Source organism: Papilio machaon, chromosome 19 (assembly GCF_912999745.1).
Source record: "Papilio machaon chromosome 19, ilPapMach1.1, whole genome shotgun sequence".
NCBI classification, from domain to species: Eukaryota; Metazoa; Arthropoda; class Insecta; order Lepidoptera; family Papilionidae; genus Papilio; species Papilio machaon.
The window spans coordinates 6,144,417-6,165,014 of record NC_060004.1 but is presented as its reverse complement, the minus strand read 5'-3'; the positions used below and the strand labels follow the sequence as shown (position 1 = coordinate 6,165,014).

At 34.1% G+C, this 20,598-nt stretch overlaps 2 protein-coding genes across 2 annotated transcripts; one reads left to right on the top strand and one right to left on the bottom strand.

Annotated features, from left to right (window-relative positions):
• Positions 1-1,007: 1,007 nt before the first annotated feature.
• Positions 1,008-5,299, bottom strand: LOC106709517 (actin-like protein 6B). The gene is made up of 8 exons (XM_045682523.1): positions 5,005-5,299; positions 4,526-4,677; positions 4,191-4,417; positions 3,470-3,587; positions 2,994-3,125; positions 2,660-2,810; positions 1,786-1,986; positions 1,008-1,226 (listed from the first exon to the last, which is right to left on the bottom strand). The coding sequence occupies exons 1-8, from the start codon at positions 5,204-5,206 to the stop codon at positions 1,123-1,125; spliced, it is 1,287 nt and encodes a 428-aa protein (XP_045538479.1). The 5' UTR covers positions 5,207-5,299; the 3' UTR covers positions 1,008-1,122.
• A 1,456-nt stretch (positions 5,300-6,755) lies between these two features.
• Positions 6,756-20,598, top strand: LOC106709497. Its single transcript, XM_014501315.2, has 6 exons — positions 6,756-6,864; positions 17,823-17,928; positions 18,200-18,303; positions 18,555-18,617; positions 18,942-19,238; positions 20,380-20,598. Exons 2-6 carry the CDS (start codon positions 17,826-17,828, stop codon positions 20,584-20,586), a joined length of 774 nt encoding a protein of 257 aa, XP_014356801.2. The 5' UTR covers positions 6,756-6,864; positions 17,823-17,825; the 3' UTR covers positions 20,587-20,598.

Genomic DNA, 20,598 nt, shown 5'->3' with positions numbered 1-20,598 from the left:
ATTTACTGAGCGTGTTTTAACGCTTTTATATATGTAAAAGATTAATATAAAAAAAACATAGTATTTTTTCTGGTACTTAAATAATAATTGCATATACGATTTCAGATATAGTATTTGGTAATTACTAGAAAAAAATACATTTTCTTTATTGAACTTGTCATAGAAATAATTAAAGTAAAAATTACGAAGCTGTAATAATTAATAATAAATGAAAAATAAATACAAAAGAAAATATTATGTTAAATAAAAGCTTTCAATTATTTTTTTCATTTTCCTTTTATTTTTTCCCATTTTCCTGCAAATTTTCCTTCATATTTAATTACAATACGGTTATAAAGTAAAAAAATATTGTGTAGTCAAAATAAAATATAATACAAAATTTGATATTTTATTTCTTTAGTTAATCTAAAGTAAAATTATTATTTATTATTTAACTTAACTTCTAACAATCATTAAGATTTCTTTACATTGAAACAGTGAATTATTATAATAATAGTATAAAATTTATCAACTTAAATTGTTTAAACTTTCCTGAGACATAATAATTAATTAATTAAGAAACGGCTTAACTCACATGTGATCATCCGGTGACGGCACAGACTAGTTTTAGACCCATTGGGGGTCCATCTTCAGGGCGAGTGGTTATTCTAAGGACTTCGCGGTCGCGTCGCGTCTCCATGCGAGAAACCAGTCCGAAACTAGTCGGTGCCGTCACCGGAATCACATGTGAGTTAAGCCGTTTCTTAATTAATTAATTTATACACTATTATTTTTATTTATAGCTTGTTCATTTGAATTCTAGCAATTTAAGACATAAACGGATTTTTTAAATGTCAAACAAATTCCAATATTTCTATATTTATTTAGTTTTTAAAAGGGTCAATTTTATCTGCCAAAGTTAAAAAATATTTAACAAATAGTTCAAATTTATATTAATTACCAAAAAATAGGCAAAATCTTACCACAGAACTCCAATTCAGTACACTTTCATAAATATTGTAGTCTGTTTTGTTAAATTGAATGAATTATTTCACTATATTGGATTTTTACTGTTAAATGTATAAAAACACAGTTCACTGTTCACACACTTAATGTAGTTCATTGTTAAGGGCACTCTATGCCCTAGGGACACTTCCTCTCCAGTTGACCTTTGCCACCCTCATCATACTCCTGAGATGAGATCCACATCTGTTGGAAGGAACCGATCGATGCCAGAATTGAACCACCTGCAAACAAAAAATTTATATGAGGCAAATATAAATTGTAACGGCACACAAAATGAGATTTTACAAAAAAATTTGCAAATCTAAAAATTGAAGTTCGGAGAAAAATTCAAAAATATATATTTTTTTAATCTATATATAAAAAGAAAGTCGTGTTAGTTACACTATTTATAACTCAAGATCGGTCGAACTGATTTAGCTGAAAATTTATGGGGATGGACATAGGATTTTTTTTATCTCGTGTGCATTTTTTTATTCTGCGCGGACGGAGTCGCGGGTAAAAGCTAGTTTTAATTAAAAAAAAGAAGTACATTTTTTTAATCGCTAGAATTAGGTATAAAAAATTTGACAGATGACAGCCCACTATTGACGCTAGCGCCACTTACTTCATCATCAGCTCACTATACGTCCCCACCGAGGGGCTCGGAGCCTACCCCAATTTTAGGGGTGACCTACTTAGAGCTTTAATTATTTTTCACCATTTTATTCATAAAAAGGAGCGGAGTCTAATTCTTTGGAAGGTAGAAACAATTTAATTATCAATTATCAAGTGTGATGTTACCAAGCCATGCAGCGAAGCGTCTCTCCTGTGGTGATGGTGCAGCATGAGTCTTGAGACGGTGACTCGAAGGTGCGCGTGCAGCCAGCTCTCGGGCCACGCGTTCAGGCCAGCCTGAGAGTGCACTCAGCCCACCACAAGCCACCACACCACCCCACAGTGCAGGTCGTGCGTCTGCATCACATGCACCTGCCGCACTGCATACTGCAACCACACAACATACTACAGTCGAACCACGATGAGCGAGAGTTTGTTTCAAACCTATTAGGAGACATCACAAATGAATAGATGGTATAACTTTAACAGTGGTAGACGTAATAAAATCAGTTTCACGAATGGGCTGGCTCGATCGGTGCAAAGAAACAAGACAGGCATCAAGCATCTGATGAGTGGTCGTGCCGGAGGACTAATTTTAATTCTCTTTCCCTTCCCAATCTTTTCTTATAAGGAAGGGATGAAAAGTGGATTTGATGGAGGAGGGGACGCATAGCGGACATGTTTTTTGTGCGTTTGCTCCTTTTTAGACTAAAGGTACCCAACTAATCTGTAATAGCAGATATCTATGGGCAGCAGTCCATTCGCCACTTTAGCGAATTCTGGTGGCCACTTACTTGTTTGCCACTTTATAATCAAAAACAAACAAAGCCCTGACCTGAGGGTCTGTGGGCCAAAGGTGGTAAAAAAAGCGAGAGTCTAAGTAACCGCAATATTATTCTCGCCTGTAAAGGTTCTTTTCTAACCAGAGTCTCGCTTACGGAGGTTGTTCACTGAGACCGAACAATGACTCTCACTTATAGAGGTTTCCCGCTACCTTAAAGTAGACTCGAGCAAGATAAGAGACTTGTATAAACTGATAGGAGTATATAAAAAGTATGACCTAGTTGTGCAGCACCCATGGTCTGCTCGAAGAGGCATTCTGTAAGCTTGAAGCGCTCCGGGCCGAAGTCTTGATGGTAGCCACCGGGGAACTCATGATGCACTCCCGGCACCGCCGCAGCCACTCGCTCCTCGTATGGACTCTCCGACACCTGCAAAGATCCTCATAGAGTTTGGGCTCTATCTTTTTTACTTTTAAGTTCTTTTAATTAACAAGAACACATAATAAAGGCTTATTTTTAAAAAAGGTTTTTTCATTTGATTCAATATTTGCTGCAAGAACCAACATTATGTACAATTTTGGCTGGATTGGAAGGAACAATAACAATACTCACTTGAGCAACACAATGACAGAAATCTTCGTACTGACGCTTCAGCATATACTGCTGCCAGGATTGTGTGAGGCCAGCGGGCAAGTTCTTTAACGTATACTTGGCTCTCTCTCGTTCTCTTATCACTTCCTTGCTCTGGAAATTGTCACATTTTAATAAAATTGCAAAAGATTTAACACAAAGTACAATTGTCTATAGAATTTTATATCCTGTCTGCTTACATTTGAACCTGTTTATCGAAGCAAGAGTCTAAAGGTCCACAATTTTCTTGCTTAGATGTCTCTCTAACCTGAGGTTCTCGCTTATAGAGGTTACGCATCCATTATGCATCATTCCTAACCTATCCAGATTTAATTTAAAATAGAGATTTCATCATTAACCCATGAACCCTCAAGTATATTCCCGTCACCCTCACTGTGTTTCCCAGGACCAAATAAACACCATTCAATTTAAATGAGATATAAAGGAGTTTTATTTACCTGTATGCTATATATAGGCAGCATCTGTATATGCATGTTGTTGAGCATGATCTTGGCCTGCGCTGCGAGGTGATCCCCACCTAGCGGTGACCGAACCGCCGCAGACACTATGGCATACCTATTTGCACATAGTACATACTTAACCAAAATAATATTTTGTCACAGGTACTAAATAATATGTGTGTAAAAATTTTATAGCATATAAAAGATTTATGTAAAGCAATAATCTAATAAGCTTCATCATTTGGCATTTCAGAATAAAAGCTTGCAATATTTCCAAAAAAAGAACTTAAGTCAATTAAAAAAGGTAGTGGATCAATGGATGAAAGTAGCGCTAGTTATCGAGAAATTGAGGAGCAGAAGGTTAGCGTGGTTTGGACACGTTATGCGGAGGGATGATACACATATAAACAAAAAAGTAATGAGATTGAATGTGGATGGCTATAAAGGTAGAGGAAGACCAAAGAAAGTATGGATGGATTGTGTGAAAGAGGATATGCGTAAGAAGGGGGTAAATTCAGATATGACGTCTGATAGATATGTATGGAGGAGTACATACTGCGCCGACCCTCCATAGGGATAAGGGCAGGTTGATTGATGATGAGTGGATCAATGGACAATCCTTAATAATGTATCACAAACTCAACACATTAATAATTGTAACTCAATTTTATTACAAATATGACAAACATCATTCATACAAAATGTTTCTAGTATTTACCCATCAATAACTGGTACCGCTGAAGTCTGACTTGCTCCAGCATCTAACACTAAAGCTGTAGACTTTCCGTTAGCAAATGCAGCCAGTACAGCATTCTTAACAAGGAAGAAAGCGGGTGCTTGATACTTCTCAAACAGTAACTCCGCCAATTTCTCTCTTGCTGGTCTTGTTGTCCATACTGCTTCTGTGAAGAGTGCCGGATGGTGTTCTGATGGAGAACGTATCACCTAGACAACAATTCTTAAATTATTGATAAGTTTACAGCAAAAAACAGTTGTTTTAAAAAATGCCGCAACAGCACAGTTTTGTCAGGTGTTGTTATTTTAGTTACTTACTTTAGAATAACAGTAGTCCAACATTTTCTCAAATAAATCCCAGTTATCAACCTGTCCATCTTTCATATATGTCTGTATTTCCATCCCCGGTCTGGGAACATGAATTTCTGTCACATCAATGTAGTGACGAAGTTCATTCCCTGTTTTTGCCGCTGTAAAAGTTAACAACATAATATTACAATAATACATTGCTCTGTATTCCTATATTAATACATTGCAATACGAGATGATGTTCATTGCCACAACAATCTTGAAAATACTCTGTTCTAATTGTCTTTTGTTTGTCATAACCTTTTTATATAACATTTCACAAATTGTGTGAATGTTTTAATTACAATGAAATGTTAAACATGCAAACATTTGAATACTATTGCAGTTATCTGTAAAAGCAGTAAACTATAAGAGTAAAATTTAAATGAAAAACAACAATTGATCCTAGTTTTACTCAAAATTATGTGGAATGGAAATGATTAACTAACCGCTTTGTGTGATATTGCCATCTGGAACCTTCTCTTCAGCATCAGGTATGTGAGTAGCAGGTCCAACGCCGATCACTGCAGGGATATCAGCTTTAGGAGTATCTTCTTGTGCGTAACCAACACGCAACGAATGATGTCCCGGATCAAACACTAAAGCGCCTATTTCATCACCACCATACAACATACCGTTGGGTCCACTCATTTTGAATCACTGTTTCTTGATTATCGTAAATATAAAGTGACATAAAATTAAGAAAACAATTTCAAGCGGCGCGAGATCGCGACCAAAAATATATTTTTTAATTGACAACACTAGGGTTGTGGATGACGCTTTGAAGATAATGGTAGAAGCGAATAATCGATTTTTGTTCGATATCGATTTTGAATTAACATTTTTGCGTTATTAACTTTTTATTTTCGTTTCTAGTAAAATAAAATTCGTCTAAAACTGTTATATTTTTATCATTACAATCACCATTTGTTTAAGGGTTAAGGTTGCTAAATTACGAACATGTTGTCGTGGGTTCGAATCCGCCTTTCGAAGTTTAAATGTTACTTGAAATTTCAACTAATAGCGTAGTAAATAGCCAATACATATGTTTTTTTTAACCAAATATGCTAAAAACGTATAGGCTCGTTTGTTTTATTTTTACTCTTGATGACAATCTTAGTAATAAACTGAAACAGAAAAGGTTATATAGTCGTGATAAAACGAAACTGGAACTTTATTGTCGAGCTAACGAGGTACATAACAATCTGAACACGATATCCTTAGACCTTGTTACGATCTGTTAATAAATATTTTTTTTAAACATTTTCACCGACTTTGTCTGTGGGGTTTTTTAAGGCGATAAAAGGGAAAATTGTATCTAATAAAATTAAACTAACGTTTGTTCCCCTCATGCATATTCGATACATTTTGATTTGAAAGGTGTTTAATATAACCGTTTCGGCGTCTTTGCTGCGCCGACCTAAGTTGTTATGAAGAGAAATTTGAGGTTATCTACGAGATCTACCACTGTTATAGAAGTCTTATTTGCTTACCTACCCATTTTAATATTTATGAGCAAAAAATACTTTATGACTTTCAAAATAACATATACATTGTTAAACTTCCTCATTGTAGTTAGCAATTTGAGTAAAATAAACAACTAAGAAATAAGAGCCTTCTTAAAAAATCCTCTAGGAGCTTTTTAATGAAAGCTAATGTTACCTCAAGTAATTCAACCTTAAATGAATGTTGAAAAATAAACCTTAACATAAAGGTTTATAGTTCAATATAAGCTAGCATTTTAACTATTACGAAATCGAAGTTAAATGGATTATAAACAAAGTGCGCGCGCATCTACGACGTAGCACTTAAAAATGGCGGTAGGTTCTTTTTCATAGACAGATGTTAACTTATAATTTAAAGAATGGTTTTATTGTTGTTATTCAAATATTTTTATTCGTTTAAAATGTTTAAATGTGTTTCTTAAAAATTTATGTATAACTAAAGAATACTTCATGTTTATGAAAATAACCTTTTCTTTGTTATTGCAAATTGCAAGTAAAACAACATTGACGTATAAAAGAACCTTTGAGATCTTCGTCAGTGTTGAACTGGTCAGTGGCTGTGTGAACGTATTTCGTAATTTTTGTCTTTAATACGTGTTTTTTCTTGAATAAAATCATCTATTTTCTACAAAAGTTATCTGATATTCTTAAATTTTCTGTAAAATATCTTTTATCTTTCCTATATAATAGAAATTTTGTTTTGATTTCGATAATTTTTATGTTCTGAGGCGTATTTATTTACAACTGTATTGAATGTGGACATTTATAAACAGAAAGGGTTTAAGCATTGATTGAAAAACAGCGGTAAGTAATATTATAACATACAGTATAAATAAAATGTTATTATTATTTTTTTCCTAAAAATTACATTCCAGTTTACTGTTGTCTAATTTTGATTTTTTAAATGCATTCACGTAACTATTTTATTTGAAATGTTTGTATTAAATAGAGTAATAGTGTTCAGTGTTTTTTTTTAATTTTCAGTTAGTATTCTGACCTTTTTTTAATTTATCTTTTTTCTCTCTATATTGTCCATTACCGGAGAGATTACTTCGGCTTGATAACTGTTCAATCAAAAGAAGTGCTACTGGTTGCGTGCTCAATATTTGAGTACAAAGTACCAATATATTCAATCAAGATTATGACAAATATCTGCGATTTATTTTACAGATGATTTAGTAAATAAATACCCAAAATGTATGGAACAAATAATAAAATTGCAGTGTCTGTATTTAATTTCGAAAAAAAAATACATGTTTTTACAATGATGTATTTGTGTTGCTTGAAATGATTTTTTAAATTGTTATCTGCGCAAGGCCGCGTATGTTCCGGGTAATATGGAAAGGGCTGGACCGACTTTGACAGGACTTTAGCGGAAAGGTAGCTGATGGAAGCGGGAATATTCTAGGCTATTTTTTTTAACACAGGATTTAAAAAAAGTAGCTGACGATGTCGCGGACTACCGTTAGTACCTATTGAAAATGTTCAACAGGTTACCTTGTTGTAACCACGAATGAATGAATGGTACGTCATTCATTCATTTATTGATAATTTAGAAAACAATCGTAAGACCTTGCTGCTTTTCTTTAGTGAACTCTTCACATCCCTTGAAGAACCGAACTTTAATCAAAAAATTAGGAAGAGAACAAATACGACGTTAGTCGAATAAATTTAAAATGAAAAAAAAAAACAAAACACCTTCCTTTAGAGCAGGCCTTTAGTATTATATGAATGTTCTAAATAAACCCGTATTAAAATGTTGAATATTCACATAACAAACGATGTTATCACACTGCTTTTTTTTCGTAAGGGGTAATCTGCCATTCAACATGTTTGATGTATAAATAGGTAAATAACGACACGCAAACAACGGATGTTGACGAGCTAACACGAAATATGAAATTGCCACATTGTTTATTACACTATTTTTGAAGGACGATATTTTGTGAAACACACACACATATATATATATATATATATATATATATATATATATATATATCTGTGATTTTAGAAATTTAATTTGAATCGTAAGCATCTTATTATCATTAAAACTTAATTATCATTCTATTATTTGATATATTTTAGTATATACGGTAGTAAAATATGGATTTAATTTAATTTAAAAAAAAATAACTTTAAAAATAACAAAGGAATAGTTTAAAGGAATAGAATTGAAGCGAGGAAAATTAACGAACGGGGAACATAAACGATATAGTATACAAATGTTTTCATATATCTTGGCGTCTCTTAACTTCGCGCGGATTGCTGAGCAGAACACAATTTTAGGTGTAGTTGGGTATAGCAGGATGCAGGGGGAGGTCACTGCGCAGCGCGCCCATTACTGAACCGCCAATATATTTGAAAACAATTATAAATCTGGTGAAGATTGGATTGTTAATAACATGTTGCTTTTTAAGCTTTATTAGATGTCTGGATAGAAATATCCAATTTTTATATAATTGTCATTGTTTTTATTGTCTTTAAAAAGTAAGTAAAGTTAACGTAAGTAAAGATAATGATTGCGTTTATATTTTTTTACATTTAATTTTAGTTTCAAATGTAAAATATTGATGTACTTACCTATTAAAAGACATGAAAATTAATTTTTAATGTTTAATATAATCATATTTTCAAATCCTAAATATTTTCATGATTCTGTTTCTATAGAAGAATCGATTCATCGATAATGCAATTGTCTAGAAATTTTCTAGATGATATATTTTTAAGTCTCGACCTTACTTTATATCTGTCTGAGTTGACTTGAATGTCTCGTTTATTTTGAACAGTTTTCAGTAAATTAAATCTAGCAAGACGCAAGTTTGGAAATTTTCTTCAAAGTGAAACAAGTACAAAACGATTTCGTAGCGAGTCCGGTGTAAAGCAATTTCGCTGATGAAATTTAAATTATTCCCGTGGTCTCTTTTCCCTTTGAAAATGCATCGCAAATGGAATTGCTATTTACAGTCATTATGCAAGTGGTAATTACAAGGTTATTTCAATGTCGTCTTTTTTGTAGTAAATTTTATGAAAAGCTTTTGCAATAAAATAACGTAAATTAACATTTGAAAATTGTTGTAACTGGAATTTTATATTAAGTAGTTTTTTGAGAATACTTTTTCAATAGCAAGTAATAATTTTCATGTAATATTTTTTTTTATATCAGGACTAAAAATAAAATTTGATCAAAGTAATTTTTTATAATAATATTTTTAACTAATTAATACAAGGTAGACATCTTGACGAGCACTTCTAAACAGCTTTTGCTAAAAGAAAATATATTTTTGTATTAAATTTTGTAACAATATCATGAATTCACCTCTTGATATAAGTAGGGAAAGCTTTAAAAACATTTCTTATTAAAATATAAGTGGCAATTAGACGTTAATAACGAGAAGGTAAGAACGTATTCCGACCGTCGATGAAATCCTAAGGACTCGGAATAATTTCAAGAGCCTACCTTATTTAAATAAAAAAGCAAGAATTTTAATTTTAATGAAAGCTAATATTACTACAATTCCTCTTTTTCGGATAAATATTATATTGTTATATAGATAAAATATCTAATTGGACTTTAATTATTAATAAAAAAAAATCGTGATTTGAAGTGTAAAGCTATATTAGTGTGTAAAGCTATTGTTGAACTTTTACAATCTTGACTAGTCTAGATTTCACATCTTACTAGTCAAGATTTTACTTCTTACTTCTAACTATTATAAGTAAAATTACGAATGCGAAAATTTAGATGGATGGATGGATGTTTGTTAGAAGGTATCTCCAAAACTCAACGGATCTCTCTGGAATTTGGCATATATGTAGAACATAATCTAGAAGAACAGATAAGCTACTAATTAAGTTTGTTTTTTAATTCCTTGCGAACAGAGTCGCGAGTGACAGCTAGTAACTTAAATAATTTTAAAAATAATATACTTTAATTAATCAATATCAATTAATTACTAAGATAATTATCTATTATATAAAATTCTCGTGTCACGGGTTTTGAACTTGAACTCCTCCGAAACAGCTTGACCGATCCTCATGAAATTTTGTGAGCATATTCAGTAGGTCTGAGAATCGGCCAACATCTATTTTTCATAACCCCCCCCCCATTTAGTTTTTTTTAACTGCGCGCAGACGGAGTCGCGGGCGACAGCTAGTTATTTTATACGTCTTTGTGTATTTATATTGGTGATTGAAGTAAACCGTTTATCCCGAAGCACTAAAGTCGAGCACGTACCATTCTTAATTGGCATTTAATCTGAAAGCGAGATATCAAAATTAAAATCAACGCTTCTCACTGGAAGATCAATGCTACTTAATTTATTATAGTTAATTTATGTATAATAAGTATTAATCAACTGAATGTGGATGGCTATAAAGGTAGAGGAAGACCAAAGAAAGTATGGAAGGATTGTGAGAAAGAGGATATGCGTAAGAAGGGGGTAAATTCAGATATGACGGCTGATAGAGATGTATGGAGGAGTAGTACATACTGTGCCGACCCTCCATAGGGATAAGGACAGGTTGATGATGAAGTATTAATCAACTGAATAAATACTAAGTTATAACTAAAAAACCTTTGGAAGGTATCTTGTATTTTGCTTTACTTCTTGGAAATTTCGTATATATTTTGGTTTTATATATTTTTTTGTCAAAAAACAATGCTATATAAGATATATTTAATATTTATGCATTTAAGTATATAGTATTTTCCGTATAGTATATACGTAATTAAGCTTTTAAAAGCTCCACTCTCCTTCCATTTCAATCAATTCGCTAACCAACAATTTTGTAGATTAACCAAATACTTTTTACATTTTATATCGTACTAACTGTAGCCCGCGACTCCGTCCGCATGGATTAAGAAAATCTTAATTAGTAAGCATATGTGTTCGTCCAGACTATGCTTCAAACAAACATCCATCCATCCATTCATCTAAATATTCGCAACATTGCAAAATTCGCATTTATAATATTAGTAAGATTGTTTTAGACTGTCGAAAATAACACGTGATAGGGATATTAACAATAGGTGAAGCTCTATTTTACTGTAACTTTGAATTATAAGTACACATCAATGTTTTAAGTGAATTAATCAAAGCGAAGCGACCACTGACCAGACATCTACAATTGCAGATGCGTTGCCTACCTTTCGTTGACGGAGGAGAAGACGCACAGAAAAAGGATTTTTAACCTTTTTATACGTCACCTCTTTCGCTATTTCACTTTCCTTATAAGGAAATGAAAGAAAGGGAAAGAAGTTCCAAGAGTCTCATATGAATCTCTTTACAATGAGCATTGTCATCAGGATGTCAACTAACCGTTGGTTTCTGAGACCAAAACTCCCGTTTAAAACATGTTATCTCTGTTTTATTAACGATAATGACAGGGATGACGATATGTTTTAGGAGATTTTCATTTCAGAAACCAACGGTAAATTGTTAAACTTTTGCGACAAATAATTATAAACTAAATAAACATGTAATAATTTAAAATTCTTTCATCAAAACATAACGTTTTCATGTACTAGTATTTCTAATTTATTGTCCGTTTGCGAGCTGAGGGATCGTGTGTCCAAACTCTATTACTGCGCTATCGATTTTAGATTTATCTTTCTACTTTGTGATGCTGCGGGTACACTGTCTAGATGATCACACATCACACACACATCTGTCTAGATATCTTGTTAGATAAAGTGCAGGGAATTGTTAAAATTGTTTTATATATATTTGATATATTTTTGTATTTGTATTAAGTTTGTTTTTTATTATTTACTTAATAATATCACTGTTTTGAAGGTTTTAAATAATTATTATACTACTTAATGATTACGAACTTTGAATAATCTTATTAATATTATAAATGCATTTGTTAGGATATATGGATGGATGTTTGAAGGTTTCTCCAGAACGGCTTTATGGAACTCGATGAAATTTAGCATAGAATTAGAGCATAGTCTGGTAGAACACATAGTCTTTGATCCCGGAATCAGTTACAGTTCCCGTGGGATACGTTGAAATTTACTCGATAACTCTGCAACGGTTCAACATTTGGTATTGTAATTTGGCACAGATATATGTAAAACACAGACTCGAGTAACACATGAGATACTTTTCACAACTTTTTTATTTAATTCTGCGCAGACGAAGTCGCGTGCTAAAACTAGTAATAATTAAAATATTGGTTACAGAAATATATAGATATTAACTGTAGCCCACGACTCCGTCCGCTCGTAATTAAAAAAGAACCTTAACTAGTAGCCTATGTGTTCTTCCAGACTATGTTCTACATCTAAGCCAAATTTCATCAAGATCCGTTTAGCTATTCTGGAGATACCTTCAAACAAACATATATCCATCCATCCAGCCATCCTTTCATCTAAACATTCGCATTTATAATATTAGTACGATTGGGTACAGTACAATTATAGGTTATGTGTATATACCCTTTTCTTATAAGGAAAGGATGGGACGGGGAAGTGGATTTGATGGAGGAGGAGATGCATAGGAAGGTTAAATATTCTCTTTTTGTCCGTCTTTTCCTTCGTCGATTGCGGGTAGGCAACGCATCTGCAATTGGGAATGTCTATAGGCAGCGGTCGCTTCGCCATTTCGGTGAATTCAGGTGGCCGCTTGCTCATTTGCCACCTTGTAATATTTAAAAAAATATAAATTTTAATGAATTTAAAGAAAATAGCGTGAACTTTTTTACATGAAAATATTTGCGCATGAGTTTCACCGCTTCGCATGCAAATTTAGTGAATGGATTTCTGTGATGCAATGAATAATAAAAACCAATATATTAACAAACATTAAAATAATCTATGTTTGCATTTAGTTCTAACTGGCTGTCACCGGCGACTCCGTACGCGCAGATTAAAAAATAAAAGTGCCTATGTGTTCTTTTAGATTCTAGTCTTGTTCTAAATTTCATCGAGATCCGTTCAGCCGTTCCGGAGATATCTTCAAACAAACGTCCATCCATTCATCTAAGTATGTCTAATACATCTCAAATATAAACTGTCACCTATTTACTTCGGCCGACCGACGCCGACTGCGAAATAACAATAATTAAACAATATAGACATGTTATAAGAAAGAAAAGAACTTTCTTTAGAGTTGAGGGTTTTCATGACATTATTTTGTTACTTTTTAGTGCATTTCGTTTCATTTTGTTTTTTTATGAAGTCGGCTATTTTTTTTATAAGTGTATTACGATTGTTTCAACGTACTTAGTATATTTTGTTGACTTTGGCCTACTTTACAGCCGTAATTTTCAGTTCGTTAACTCCGAGACAGTTGGAGTACGAATAACTTTCTGTTAATCAAGTGATGTTCGTCAGCTAAATTTTGAGAAACTATCGCAAATTGTAACAATGAAATATTATCTATTGTTAGGACCGTTGAGGGTAGCCACACAAAAAAAAGGTTTTATAAGGACGTATGCGCTGCTGCTCGAGGCAGTCTCTTTCCATCGGTCATTGCGGAACGTCTGACATTTTGTTTATTTACGTTCGGTTTGAGTTTATACTACAGCGAGGATTATTATGAAGTAGAGTTAAATTCATTATTTCGCTGTTAGTTTAATTCTTTTAAAATACTTTTGCATCAAATATCTTACATCAGAAGTGGGATAGGATCCGCGTGATTCTATCCACTTTGCTCACTCTGTGTTTTTGTTTGCATTTTCGTGAAAATAAATGCAAAGAGAAAAATGTCAGATCGTTACCGTGATAATCGTTGTAGTCGCAGTAAGTTGAGTCGAAATCAGAATTGTACCAGTGTTCGCGAAACATGGGTAACGTGGACCAAGCTATGTATTCTGCATGGGAATATGTGAGTAGTGAGGCTCACGCGCTGTCTGTGTATTTCACAGCAGAAAGGATTGTGGACGCGATCTATTCAATTTGTACTGCGGTAAGATCGAACCAATATTTTTATATTTCAAGTTTTGATGCCAAATAAGTCAACATCAGACTTTTCAATTAATTTAAAGATGTGTTCTTTACTAAATACTGAATTTGAATACCTCGATCAGTTTATTAGTGAGGGTCAGGTAAGGCCGAGTCGTGGCAAGATTTAACACGTTACATGCCAACATGATTTTTTCATTTTAAAGTGAACTTGTAAGGCTAGTCGGTTGCGTTGAGCGTGTTAAGCCATTACCTGAGTCAGACGTATGTCATTATGTCGTAATAGTCATTGATGCCCTTTATTAGTTCAGTTTGTTTTGTCCATGTATTGTCGAGATGCTCTGCGTTGCGTAGACTGCGGGATACCCAACTGCAGAAGTGAGATTGTGAACGGAATATGAGACGTTCTGTATCAGGAGATGCTTCTAGGGTATTTTCAGGACTGACAAACTGCGGGTTGCCATTAATATCATGTAGAGGACGGACTGCGGGACGCTTGCCCTACATGGTGCCACGGTGAGGGGAGTGGACTCCCGAGACATGCTCTGTTTTTTTTTTTTAACGGTGAGACATCTTATGTTCGTATGACACGCAAACGTCGTGCCTATGTTATACGAACGATTGTGTGATACTACTTGCGTATAATAAGCGAACGTCGTGCCTATGTTATACGAGTAGTTATGTATCTGACATGTGTGTAATAAGCGAACGTCGTGCCTATGTTATGCACATGTAGATGACACATGATATGCGAACGTCGTGCCTATGTCATGTGCTGAAGTCATTTGTGTAGATGAACTATGCAAACGTCGTGCCTATGGTTCACTATGTTGTTGTAAACGAACTATGCAAACGTCGTGCCTATGGTTCACTATGTTGTTGTAAACGAACTATGCAAACGTCGTGCCTATGGTTCACTATGTTGTTGTAAACGAACTATGCAAACGTCGTGCCTATGGTTCACTATGTTGTTGTAAACGAACTATGCAAACGTCGTGCCTATGGTTCACTATGTTGTTGTAAACGAACTATGCAAACGTCGTGCCTATGGTTCACTATGTTGTTGTAAACGAACTATGCAAACGTCGTGCCTATGGTTCACTATGTTGTTGTAAACGAACTATGCAAACGTCGTGCCTATGGTTCACTATGTTGTTGTAAACGAACTATGCAAACGTCGTGCCTATGGTTCGCAAAGTTGCAAAGAAGTACAGGAGGACGAGGACGTCCTCCAGTCAGGAGAGGCCGTGTTAGGACCGTTGAGGGTAGCCACACAAAAAAAAGGTTTTATAAGGAAGTATGCGCTGCTGCTCGAGGCAGTCTCTTTCCATCGGTCATTGCGGAACGTCTGACATTTTGTTTATTTACGTTCGGTTTGAGTTTATACTACAGCGAGGATTATTATGAAGTAGAGTTAAATTCATTATTTCGCTGTTAGTTTAATTCTTTTAAAATACTTTTGCATCAAATATCTTACACTATATATATAAAAGAAAGTCGTGTTAGTTACACTATTATAACTCAAGAACGGCTGAATCGAGTCGCGGGTAAAAGTTAGTTATTTATAAATGGTAGTTGTGAGAAAATTATCTCCAGAAAGGCTTAACGGATATCGATGAAATGGCTAAACGTAGTACATAGTCTGGAAGAACACATAAGCTACTTATTAAGTTTTTTTTTTAATTCCGCCCGAACTAAGTCACGGAAAAAATCTAGTGATGTTTATAAATGGCTTTATGTTATATACTTTTGATTTTGTATTTTACCTTAGATAGATACTTTTTTTAAAAGCGAGTACGGCTCACTTACTTCTGATAGGCAATTATGTCCGCTGACCGAAAACGTCAATAATTCGCCCGTAAGCCGACAAATTGTTTATTTATATAATAAAACTAGCTTTTACCCGCGACTCCATCCGCGCGGAATAAAAAATAGAAAACGGGGTAAAAATTATCTTATGTCCGTTTCCTGGTTCTAAGCTACCTGCCCACCAATTTTCAGTCAAATCGATTCAGCCGTTCTTGAGTTATAAATAGTGTAACTAACACGACTTTCTTTTATATATATAGATAAGATATCTCTGTGGGTTTCTTATAAATTGAAGGAATAGTTATTTATTTATAATATTAGATATTGTATGTTTTAATTTAATATTCTAAACTCAAATTTGAATTTAATATTTGAATACATAGTTATAATAACTATGAAGTATTTCGATATAAAATAATGAATATACTGTACTACTTTATGTACATTAAAATTTAACGCCATTTTGAAACAGGAGTTTGTGCTGACTGAAGCAAGTACGCCTCGTAAACCGCTGAGAGACTATTAAAAAGGTTAAGGACTAATAATCTAGTCTTTTAGTGTCCAAAGCTTCTTTATGTGTCGTCTGACTACCCCCCTTTTTTATGTAATCAGTAATCGTAAATTTGATCAAATTTAATTTTCAAGATTTGACGAAAAACATCGGCTCAATTGAGAATAAACAAAAGCTTTTTTTTAATATTAATTTTTAACTTGAATGAAAACACTACTTCATTAACAAAAGAAATTCACTTTAAGTTACAATTTATTCATGAAAGCGCCAGAAAGTTGGTCCGTGTACTTGTATAAACTAAGCAAGGTCTCAAACGTTAGTTTCACGTTGCAAAGATAAATCAGAGACAGAATAAATCCATAGTAGAGTTCGCTTTTCTTAAATCATTCTTAAGAAATTCATTTACAATGTTGTTTGTTTGAAAATGAAATGAAAAGGAGTGTTATTTTCTAAGCAAAAGCTTTATTTGTTAAATAAACGTGGTAATTATTTACTTCGTCAGATTGTAATCTGACTAGAGATATTATAAACTGTTATGTTGATGTTAGTCTATCTTGTTAAATCTCGAGGAGGCGACCGAAGGTTTTTTAAAAAGAATAATTGAGACAGTTTACAGCTCGCTGCTTTATTACAGACTGACTTAATTCTATTACATTGATCTTAAAGCTACGGTCCTTTACTCTACAACGGATGCACGACGCCCAGCTCGAGTCAAAATAATTAATAGTTGCGTCAGCGTCGCCCGCCTGTGAGGTTCGGTGATTAACATGAAGTCAGCGGTATGGAGTCTGGGACTGGCTGCGTAACTATCTATATTCAGATGTTGATTTTTTTATTTATACCGAACTAATATTTATCGATCTTAAGAATTTTACAACAAAAACCTTTTAAGGTTGCGACGGAATAATTAATACAGTTTGCTAACTTTCTTACACGACCCGTCGTGAAAACATTTTGTAGGGCGCTTGCGAACTTGCACAAACTTTTACTCTACCTTTTGATGTAGGTACACGGAGAAAATTTCTTGAGTGAGAAACCTTAGTTTGTCAATTGTTTTGCCTTTAATTTTCCAAATGTTACCTTTAGGTATAAATTAGATTTGAGAGTAATAATTTCAGGTTTTACGAGTCTAGTTTGATTATACAACCCAAAAATAAATTACTTATCTACGTTTGTTACGTACTATTTGGCGTCAGACTAATTTCTGACAATTTTTAGACCTGTTAACTGGAAAAAGATAATAGAAATCACTTTCTCTGTTTAAAAAAGTTTTTAATAAATAATTTTAGTCCCCTTCTCCTTCCCACTCTTTTGTTATAAAGTAAAAGATGAGAATTGGATTTGTCAGAGAAGGGTACGCATAGAAAGAGGAAATATTTACTTTATGTGCGTCCCCTCCTTCATCTATTAAAGGTAAGAAACGCATATGCAATTGTATTAACTATAGGCAGCGGTCGCTTCGCTATTTCAGCGAATCAGGTGGTCTATTCCTCGTTTGCCACCTTATGATAAAAAAAAATTGACTTGCAGACTATGGCGCCCGTGAAATTCGGATTGTTCAAGGCCCGCAGCAAAGATCATCAGGAGCAACCATCTACTGAGAATCTGTTACAAGACAACAACAGCAATTACAATGGTACAGTGCGATAAAAAATACTTACGTAAAATGTGTCTAAGGAACAAAAATCATTCAATACAGTCGTCATGAAAATTGTTTAACTTCCGAATTCAGTGTCGTTATATTAGAAATAAGAGTAACATTGGATAGACAAAATCATTTGTAACGTAATATACCCCTTTCTGTGAATAAAAAGTGATAACATGATTCTAATTTAAATGAATGGCTTATAATGTTCGATGGAGTTTTTAATGAAACTGTAATGAAATAAATATTTTCTAATACCCAGTTCCGGGGTCGCCAGTGCCATCAACAAGCAAAGGTCTACAAGAGGATCTCTCGCCTGGGAGCATTTCCATGCTCACCCTAGACAGCGATGATGATGATGATGATGTAAGTTCTTATATCTTACTAATCTATATATATAAAAGAAAGTCGTGTTAGTTACACTATTTATAACTCAAGAACGGCTGAATCGATTTGACTGAAAATTGGTGGGCAGGTAGCTTAGAACCAGGAAACGGACATAGGATAATTTTTACCCCGTTTTCTATGTTTTATTCCGCGCGGACGGAGTCGCGGGTAAAAGCTAGTTAATAAGTACTAAGTACTAAGTACTATTAAGCGCTAATTGTCATTTTTAGCTTCCCAGTGAGAGAAACTCCCCAGTTAGACGCGGCAGCGACGCTTGTAGGATGGATGCACAGGTATTCAGATTTCTTCTAGCTTAATTACAAGATAGAAATGTACAATGCATTATTGCATATAATGTACGCATATCACTGACCTCTATAGATAGGAATAAATCGCTGCTTGAAAATGACAGCTTGCGCTTCGTTCCTACTTTGTGCCTGTTAATGTTACACTACCGTCAAATACAAAATGGCGAAAATCAAACAAGCACTAAATACCACGGCTTATAGCCTGTCCATATATTAATGATGCATACGCATTACAAGACATTGACATCAAATAACTTTATACTCTGATAGTTTCTAGATAGTTAAAATATTTAACTTAATATTTCACAGATAAATTACGAGCTGTTAAAAAGCCAGACATCTATTGGCGATGTTAGCAGCCATTTTAATGAATATGACGAAGTGGAACAGTACGAGATGGAGGAATTACAACAGAGTATAGACCTGGACCCAGATGGCACGTCCTGTGATGCTAATTCTTCAGAATTTGACATAACTTCGATTACAGCAAGCGACCTCTCCATATACTGCGCCTCGCTTAAGAAACCAAAGAAGAGTAAGTCGAAGGAAGAACAACAAATGAGAGACTTCGGTATGTGGCAGGCGAGCAATATTGAAGTTATGCAGGTGAGGCTTTATTTCTATGATTTCCTTAAGTCACAAAATAATAACTTGGAAAAATACTCCATACAATACGAGCGTCAAGTAATTATCACTTTCGGCCGACTATTTTGTCTTATTTCTTTCGTTTTTTATCGTTTTCCTTTTCTATCTATTTACTAATGTTATAAATGCGAATGATTGAATGGATAGATGTTTTTGGAAGGTATCTATAGAACGACTGTATGAATCTCGCTGAAATTTGGCATAGATGTAGAGTATAGTCTGAACGAACTGAAGAACACATAGTATACTAATTAAGTTTTTTAAATCTACACAAGCGACAGCTAGTTTAAGATGTACCCAATGTATTTGCTAATCATTTTAGTATCAGTCAGTGATCATGTCCTTTCGTTTTTTATTTTATTCTTTCATTAAAAAAACCTAACTTATTACATTATACTGTAGGAGAAGATGGCATTACATTACATTTACAATTATGAATCTTATTTAGGTTAAAGCGTATTTTATTCGTCTTAAAATTTTACGATCATCCTTGAAGAAATCCGGAGCGGTTTTAAGGCTTGAGTTTATTTAAAGCGAAACTCGACTAATGTAGATATATTGTTTGAGAGCAATAAATTCTTGTAAATAGAGTAACGCTACACTAAGTTAATATAAGTGAAAGGAAGGGGACCTTGCGACGCCTGGACTGAGGTTACTTTAAAGCTGGGGAAAGTGATTTAGATTTATGAATCCAATTTTCATTAAACGGATAGTTGCGTGACTCTGGCAGAGTGCAGCGGGTCTTTCCGATTTGATTGTTCCTATGGGATCAATCTACGCAACGGTAAACAACACAGCCGCATTGTACACGAAGACTGCTATAACACCTTTAAAATTATTGAAATCTAGGACTGAACCCGCAAATTATTTTTAATATAAAATGAATTCAAAAAAGAAATTACGCAGAATATTTAAGTATATTCCATTCTAAGACATTATGCGACAATTGTGACAAATCTGTACAGTTTATGTACACTATAAAACTTGGTTATACCTGTAGAGATAAAGCCGTCAAAATCTGACACGTGTGGCTTACAATTAAGTTCATTTTAATGACAATTTTGTTTTATTTATACTTAAACTTACACTTATATATTTTCAGAACCTTCTCAGTAGGAGTGGTACAACGGACGAGCAAATTAAATGGGAGGCGATCGCGACCGCACGTGGTCTTTGTACACTCACCGACACCTGCACTTGCAGCGACTGTACCCCTGCCAAGTACCTCGTGGGATTTAACGACGGTGACGCAGGGATGGCCGCCACACCACTCTTCAGCGCTATCAGTGTCGGATGTACTCTACAGTGAGCCGGCGAGATT

Coding starts and splice junctions, on each gene's coding strand:
- LOC106709497 (XM_014501315.2), top strand. CDS start 17,826: ATGGCGCCCGTGAAATTCGGATTGTTCAAGGCCCGCAGCAAAGATCAT. Junction 17,929..18,199: donor CAACAACAGCAATTACAATG/GTACAGTGCGAT, acceptor TCTAATACCCAG/TTCCGGGGTCGCCAGTGCCA. Junction 18,618..18,941: donor CTTGTAGGATGGATGCACAG/GTATTCAGATTT, acceptor AATATTTCACAG/ATAAATTACGAGCTGTTAAA.
- LOC106709517 (XM_045682523.1), bottom strand. CDS start 5,206: ATGAGTGGACCCAACGGTATGTTGTATGGTGGTGATGAAATAGGCGCT. Junction 4,678..5,004: donor TGGCAATATCACACAAAGCG/GTTAGTTAATCA, acceptor TAACTTTTACAG/CGGCAAAAACAGGGAATGAA. Junction 1,987..2,659: donor CATGGGTGCTGCACAACTAG/GTCATACTTTTT, acceptor GTGTGGTTGCAG/TATGCAGTGCGGCAGGTGCA.